The sequence below is a fragment of the Eucyclogobius newberryi genome, unplaced genomic scaffold (genome assembly GCF_026437365.1).
Source record: "Eucyclogobius newberryi isolate DKJ021-1_F unplaced genomic scaffold, fEucNew1.0.hap1 SCAF_26, whole genome shotgun sequence".
In the NCBI taxonomy this organism is placed as follows: Eukaryota; Metazoa; Chordata; class Actinopteri; order Gobiiformes; family Gobiidae; genus Eucyclogobius; species Eucyclogobius newberryi.
In genome coordinates this window covers 566865-575669 of record NW_027315901.1, presented here as the reverse complement: position 1 = coordinate 575669, position 8805 = coordinate 566865, and the positions used below count along the sequence as shown (strand labels likewise).

At 47.1% G+C, this 8805-nt stretch overlaps 1 protein-coding gene across 1 annotated transcript in view; it reads right to left on the bottom strand.

Annotated features, from left to right (window-relative positions):
• Window positions 1–8557, bottom strand: part of LOC140372580 (uncharacterized) — a 99374-nt gene extending 90817 nt beyond the window's left edge. The window contains exon 1 of the mRNA XM_072459717.1: window positions 8454–8557. Coding sequence (XP_072315818.1) covers window positions 8454–8456 — 3 coding nt within the window. The 5' untranslated portion in view covers window positions 8457–8557. The remainder of the gene's footprint in view (window positions 1–8453) is intronic.
• Between the last annotated feature and the right edge of the window lie 248 nt (window positions 8558–8805).

Genomic DNA, 8805 nt, shown 5'->3' with positions numbered 1-8805 from the left:
AGTTTAGATCTAAGTTTAGATCTAAACTTAGATCTAAGTTTAGATCTAAGTTTAGATGGAACAGGAACAAAAAACACACTTTGGACATTTAATGCTCGTCTCAATGACCCACAATCTGTCCAAAAGACAAAGACATTGAGACGTTTGTAGAGGAAAAGTGTCTCCGCCCATTCTCTGGGATGCTCCTCCCATTCTCTGGGATGCTCCTCCCATTCTCTGAGATGCTCCGCCCATTCTCTGGGATGCTCCTCCCATTCTATGGGATGCTCCGCCCATTCTCTGGGATGCTCCTCCCATTCTATGGGATGCTCCGCCCATTCTCTGGGAGGCTCCTCCCATTCTCTGGGAGGCTCCTCCCATTCTCTGGGAGGCTCCTCCCATTCTCTGGGAGGCTCCTCCCATCCAGTTATTGTTATCGCCAAAAAGAAACAAAGGCAGAAAAAACAAAAGGATTTACAGACTAAACTAAAGCTGCTGAAGCTAAACATGTCGGAAACAAAGATCCTCTAATGAAACAGGAAATGATGAAGACAAAGAGTGAGATGAATGACATCACAGGAAGTAACAAAGAGATTATAAAAGTGGTTCAAAATTCACTAAATTATGACGTTTAAGTTTAGAAAACAACAGACAAAGAACTTGAGGCTCTTTACGATGATCCAACATCAAGAGTCAAAGGTCATGTGACTGACCCACTGACTCTGGACAGAGGGGTCAGACAGGGCTGTGTCTGGTCTCTCCTCACGTTTGCTCTGGACAGAGGGGTCAGACAGGGCTGTGTCTGGTCTCTCCTCATGTTTGCTCTGGACAGAGGGGTCAGACAGGGCTGTGTCTGGTCTCTCCTCATGTTTGCTCTGGACAGAGGGGTCAGACAGGGCTGTGTCTGGTCTCTCCTCACGTTTACTCTGGACAGAGGGGTCAGACAGGGCTGTGTCTGGTCTCTCCTCCTGTTTACTCTGGACAGAGGGGTCAGACAAGGCTGTGTCTGGTCTCTCCTCCTGTTTACTCTGGACAGAGGGGTCAAACAAGGCTGTGTCTGGTCTCTCCTCCTGTTCGCTCTGGACAGAGGGGTCAGACAGGGCTGTGTCTGGTCTCTCCTCCTGTTTACTCTGGACAGAGGGGTCAGACAAGGCTGTGTCTGGTCTCTCTTCCTGTTCGCTCTGGACAGAGGGGTCGGACAGGGCTGTGTCTGGTCTCTCCTCATGTTTGCTCTGGACAGAGGGGTCAGACAGGGCTGTGCCTGGTCTCTCCTCATGTTTGCTCTGGACAGAGGGGTCAGACAGGGCTGTGCCTGGTCTCGCCTCATGTTTGCTCTGGACAGAGGGGTCAGACAGGGCTGTGTCTGGTCTCTCCTCATGTTTGCTCTGGACAGAGGGGTCAGACAGGGCTGTGTCTGGTCTCTCCTCATGTTTGCTCTGGACAGAGGGGTCAGACAGGGCTGTGTCTGGTCTCTCCTCCTGTTTACTCTGGACAGAGGGGTCAGACAGGGCTGTGTCTGGTCTCTCCTCATGTTTGCTCTGGACAGAGGGGTCAGACAGGGCTGTGTCTGGTCTCTCCTACTGTTTACTTTGTATTTGAACCATTGGCCCAGTTTATTAGACAATGAGAAACAATTGACGGTTTCAGTCGATGAAACGGAACATAAACCACTGCAGATGAAGTCTCATTATATCTGACCACACCAGACACATGTCCAGACTCTGACCACACCAGACACATGTCCAGACTCTGACCACACCAGACACATGTCCAGACTCTGACCACACCAGACACATGTCCAGACTCTGACCACACCAGACATGTCCAGACTCTGACCACACCAGACACGTCCAGACTCTGACCACACCAGACACATGTCCAGACTCTGACCACACCAGACATGTCCAGACTCTGACCACACCAGACACATGTCCAGACTCTGACCACACCAGACACGTCCAGACTCTGACCACACCAGACACGTCCAGACTCTGACCACACCAGACACATGTCCAGACTCTGACCACACCAGACATGTCCAGACTCTGACCACACCCGACATGTCCAGACTCTGACCACACCAGACATGTCCAGACTCTGACCACACCAGACACATGTCCAGACTCTGACCACACCAGACACTTGTCCAGACTCTGACCACACCAGACACTTGTCCAGACTCTGACCACACCAGACACTTGTCCAGACTCTGACCACACCAGACACTTGTCCAGACTCTGACCACACCAGACATGTCCAGACTCTGACCACACCAGACACTTGTCCTCTGTCCTTTAGAAAGTCTGACACAACAGTCTCTTCGATCTTTAGGCACTTCTTAAGTTTGTAGTGATTGGTGCAATGCATCATGGTCTATGTAGTCATCTGTGTTTGAACAGGAAGAACTGCTTCAGTCCGACATAATGACTGTGTTTGAGTTACTGCTCCACCCAGAAGACACGGCTCCACCCAGAAGACACGGCTCCACCCAGAAGACACTGCTCCACCCAGAAGACACTGCTCCACCCAGAAGACACGGCTCCACCCAGAAGACACGGCTCCACCCAGAAGACACTGCTCCACCCAGAAGACACTGCTCCACCCAGAAGACACGGCTCCACCCAGAAGACACTGCTCCACCCAGAAGACACTGCTCCACCCAGAAGACACTGCTCCACCCAGAAGACACGGCTCCACCCAGAAGACACTGCTCCACCCAGAAGACACTGCTCCACCCAGAAGACACTGCTCCACCCAGAAGACACTGCTCCACCCAGAAGACACTGCTCCACCCAGAAGACACTGCCAAACGCACAGGAGTGAGAGAGAGTGAAGCTCTCAACTCTTTCACTCTCTCAAATCTCTCTCAAATCTTTAAAGAGTTCAAGCACACGTCACTTTGTTTACCTCATGTTTTCCTCATGTTTACCTCATGTTTACCTCATGTTTACCTCATGTTTTCCTCATGTTTTCCTCATGTTTACCTCATGTTTTCCTCATGTTTTCCTCATGTTTACCTCATGTTTACCTCATGTTTACCTCATGTTTACCTCATGTTTTCCTCATGTTTACCTCATGTTTACCTCATGTTTTCCTCATGTTTTCCTCATGTTTACCTCATGTTTACCTCATGTTTACCTCATGTTTACCTCATGTTTACCTCATGTTTTCCTCATGTTTACCTCATGTTTACCTCATGTTTACCTCATGTTTACCTCATGTTTACCTCATGTTTTCCTCATGTTTTCCTCATGTTTTCCTCATGTTTACCTCATGTTTACCTCATGTTTTCCTCATGTTTACCTCATGCTTACCTCATGTTTACCTCATGTTTACCTCATGTTTACCTCATGTTTACCTCATGTTTACCTCATGTTTTCCTCATGTTTACCTCATGTTTACCTCATGTTTACCTCATGTTTACCTCATGTTTTCCTCATGTTTACCTCATGTTTACCTCATGTTTACCTCATGTTTACCTCATGTTTACCTCATGTTTACCTCATGTTTTCCTCATGCTTACCTCATGTTTACCTCATGCTTACCTCATGTTTACCTCATGTTTACCTCATGTTTACCTCATGTTTACCTCATGTTTACCTCATGTTTTCCTCATGTTTACCTCATGTTTTCCTCATGTTTACCTCATGCTTACCTCATGTTTACCTCATGTTTTCCTCATGTTTACCTCATGCTTACCTCATGTTTACCTCATGTTTACCTCATGTTTACCTCATGTTTACCTCATGTTTACCTCATGTTTTCCTCATGCTTACCTCATGTTTACCTCATGTTTACCTCATGTTTACCTCATGTTTACCTCATGTTTACCTCATGTTTACCTCATGTTTTCCTCATGTTTACCTCATGTTTACCTCATGTTTACCTCATGTTTACCTCATGTTTACCTCATGTTTACCTCATGTTTTCCTCATGCTTACCTCATGTTTACCTCATGCTTACCTCATGTTTACCTCATGTTTACCTCATGTTTACCTCATGTTTACCTCATGTTTACCTCATGTTTACCTCATGTTTTCCTCATGTTTTCCTCATGTTTACCTCATGTTTTCCTCATGCTTACCTCATGTTTACCTCATGTTTTCCTCATGTTTACCTCATGTTTACCTCATGTTTTCCTCATGTTTTCCTCATGTTTTCCTCATGTTTTCCTCATGTTTACCTCATGTTTACCTCATGTTTACCTCATGTTTACCTCATGTTTACCTCATGTTTACCTCATGTTTTCCTCATGTTTTCCTCATGTTTACCTCATGTTTACCTCATGTTTACCTCATGTTTACCTCATGTTTACCTCATGTTTACCTCATGTTTACCTCATGTTTTCCTCATGCTTACCTCATGTTTACCTCATGCTTACCTCATGTTTACCTCATGTTTACCTCATGTTTACCTCATGTTTTCCTCATGTTTACCTCATGTTTACCTCATGTTTACCTCATGTTTACCTCATGTTTACCTCATGTTTTCCTCATGTTTTCCTCATGTTCACAACTCAGTACTTCACAACTCAGTACTTCACAACTCAGTACTTCACAACTCAGTACTTCACAACTCAGTACTTCACAACTCAGTGCTTTACTATCAGTACTTTACAGCCAGTACTTTACAGCCAGTACTTTACTGCCAGTACTTCACTGACAGTACTTTACTATCAGTACTTTACAGCCAGTACTTTACAGCCAGTACTTTACTGCCAGTACTTCACTGCCAGTACTTTACAGCCAGTACTTTACTACCAGTACTTTACTACCAGTACTTTACTACCAGTACTTCACTGCCAGTACTTCTACTTCAGACCTTTATTATAGGACAAATACTCCTCAAAGTGAAGGAAAAGTACAAAAGTTTTAACTCAGCTCAAGGTCAGATATTTGGTTTATGCTTTTAGTGAATAATGAAGTATTCACTGAAGTATTGAAGGTACTTTTTGTGAAGACAAGAGGAGATGTAGTAGTATTTTGGTCTCTTTCGGCCTGTTTAAGTATAAATCATTTGAGACTGAAATATGAACGAATAAACAAGAAAAACAAGAAGGTCACGTCTGACGAGTCACGGTTAAACGTCACGTCTGACGAGTCACGGTTAAACGTCACGTCTGACGAGTCACGGTTAAACGTCACGTCTGACGAGTCACGGTTAAACGTCACGTCTGACGAGTCACGGTTAAACGTCACGTCTGACGAGTCACGGTTAAACGTCACGTCTGGCGAGTCACGGTTAAACGTCACGTCTGGCGAGTCACGGTTAAACGTCACGTCTGACGAGTCACGGTTAAACGTCACGTCTGACGAGTCACGGTTAAACGTCACGTCTGACGAGTCACGGTTAAACGTCACGTCTGACGAGTCACGGTTAAACGTCACGTCTGACGAGTCACGGTTAAACGTCACGTCTGGCGAGTCACGGTTAAACGTCACGTCTGACGAGTCACGGTTAAACGTCACGTCTGACGAGTCACGGTTAAACGTCACGTCTGACGAGTCACGGTTAAACGTCACGGACAGAAGCTCGAGGCGTTTCAGTCAAACCTTCTGATGATTCACTTCATTGTCCTGCAACCACACTTCTGACCAGCACTGCAGGTCACCAAGAACACGCCAAGAACACGCCAAGAACACTCCAAGAACACTCCAAGAACACGCCAAGAACACGCCAAGAACACGCCAAGAACACTCCAAGAACACGCCAAGAACACTCCAAGAACACGCCAAGAACACTCCAAGAACACTCCAAGAACACGCCAAGAACACGCCAAGAACACGCCAAGAACACTCCAAGAACACGCCAAGAACACTCCAAGAACACGCCAAGAACACTCCAAGAACACGCCAAGAACACGCCAAGAACACGCCAAGAACACTCCAAGAACACGCCAAGAACACGCCAAGAACACTCCAAGAACACGCCAAGAACACGCCAAGAACACTCCAAGAACACGCCAAGAACACTCCAAGAACACGCCAAGAACACGCCAAGAACACGCCAAGAACACTCCAAGAACACGCCAAGAACACGCCAAGAACACTCCAAGAACACTCCAAGAACACTCCAAGAACACGCCAAGAACACTCCAAGAACACGCCAAGAACACGCCAAGAACACTCCAAGAACACGCCAAGAACACGCCAAGAACACTCCAAGAACACTCCAAGAACACGCCAAGAACACGCCAAGAACACTCCAAGAACATGCCAAGAACACGCCAAGAACACTCCAAGAACACGCCAAGAACACGCCAAGAACACTCCAAGAACACTCCAAGAACACTCCAAGAACACGCCAAGAACACTCCAAGAACACTCCAAGAACACGCCAAGAACACTCCAAGAACACGCCAAGAACACGCCAAGAACACTCCAAGAACACGCCAAGAACACGCCAAAAACACTCCAAGAACACTCCAAGAACACGCCAAGAACACTCCAAGAACACTCCAAGAACACGCCAAGAACACTCCAAGAACACGCCAAGAACACGCCAAGAACACGCCAAGAACACTCCAAGAACACTCCAAGAACACGCCAAGAACACGCCAAGAACACTCCAAGAACACGCCAAGAACACGCCAAGAACACGCCAAGAACACGCCAAGAACACTCCAAGAACACGCCAAGAACACGCCAAGAACACGCCAAGAACACTCCAAGAACACTCCAAGAACACTCCAAGAACACTCCAAGAACACGCCAAGAACACTCCAAGAACCAAGACCTAAACCAGGCCTAAACCAGGTCTAAACCAGGACTAAACCAGGACTAAACCAGGACTAAACCAGGACTAAACCAGGTCTAAACCAGGACTAAACCAGGTCTAAACCAGGACTAAACGAGGCCTAAACCAGGACTAAACCAGGTCTAAACCAGACCTAAACCAGACCTAAACCAGGACTAAACCAGGTCTAAACCAGGACTAAACAAGGCCTAAACCAGGACTAAACCAGGTCTAAACCAGGTCTAAACCAGGTCTAAACCAGGACTAAACCAGGACTAAACCAGGACTAAACCAGGACTAAACCAGGTCTAAACCAGGTCTAAACCAGGACTAAACCAGGTCTAAACCAGGACTAAACCAGGTCTAAACCAGACCTAAACCAGACCTAAACCAGACCTAAACCAGGACTAAACCAGGTCTAAACCAGGACTAAACCAGGACTAAACCAGGACTAAACCAGGACTAAACCAGGTCTAAACCAGGTCTAAACCAGGACTAAACGAGGCCTAAACCAGGACTAAACCAGGACTAAACCAGGTCTAAACCAGGACTAAACAAGGCCTAAACCAGGACTAAACCAGGTCTAAACCAGGACTAAACCAGGTCTAAACCAGGTCTAAACCAGGACTAGACCAGACCTAAACCAGACCTAAACCAGACCTAAACCAGGACTAAACCAGGTCTAAAACAGGTCTAAACCAGGACTAGACCAGACCTAAACCAGACCTAAACCAGACCTAAACCAGGTCTAAACCAGGTCTAAACCAGGACTAAACCAGGACTAAACCAGGACTAAACCAGGACTAAACCAGGTCTAAACCAGGTCTAAACCAGGTCTAAACCAGGTCTAAACCAGGACTAAACCAGGTCTAAACCAGGTCTAAACCAGACCTAAACCAGACCTAAACCAGACCTAAACCAGGTCTAAACCAGGACTAAACCAGGACTAAACCAGGTCTAAACCAGACCTAAACCAGACCTAAACCAGGACTAAACCAGGACTAAACCAGGTCTAAACCAGGACTAAACAAGGCCTAAACCAGGACTAAACCAGGTCTAAACGAGGCCTAAACCAGGACTAAACCAGGTCTAAACCAGGACTAAACCAGGTCTAAACCAGGACTAAACCAGGACTAAACCAGGTCTAAACCAGGTAAAAGCCAAAGTCAGACAGAAAAGTGGATTCAATTCAAACATTAGAATGAAGACGTTTGAGAAACTTTGCTTTGATCGAGTCGATGAGTAAAATAGTGGTTCGTCCTGATCTGAACTTATGAGAGCAGATCCTCCAGTTACAAGTGTTCACATGAACGCACTCGCTATTTACAGCCACGTCCACCACAACAGAGCTGCACCTTTCACAGCTTTCACACCTTTCACAGCTTTCACAGCTTTTAGAGCTTTCACACCTTTCACACCTTTCACACCTTTTAGAGCCTTTAGAGCCTTTAGAGCCTTTAGAGCTTTTAGAGCCTTCAGCTGTGGAAAAGACACACAAAGTGAGGCGTGCGTGACGTTCAGCGCTCGGGGTTTGGCGCTGTGTACTTTGTGTTGCTAAACTTGTTTCTGTCCCGAGGGTTCTGTCGCATTCCACACAAAACCAGAGAAACGTCTGGACAAAACTGTTCCACATGAAGTTGTGAACGTTACAAAAGCTCAGGGCCAAGTCGAGTTTGTGAAATAACAACAAAGTGACAAAGACGAGCTGAAACAGGAAGAGAAGAGGAAGTGTGACGTACCATGAGCAGCAGAGCAAACGTCTGAGTGTCCACGCACCACTTTAGTCCACAATGTGAGAGACAGAAGAGCTCAGACACGGCACACGCGGGACAACATCCACACGCATGTCAACAGCACACAGCCAGGAAGAGGGAGAGGACACGCCCATGTGGGGACACGCCCAGAGAGAGGGGACACGCCCAGAGAGAGGGGACACGCCCAGAGAGAGGGGACACGCCCACAGAGAGGGGACACGCCCAGAGAGAGGGGACACGCCCAGAGAGAGGGGACACGCCCATGTGGAGACACGCCCAGAGAGAGGGGACACGCCCAGAGAGAGGGGACACGCCCAGAGAGAGGGGACACGCCCAC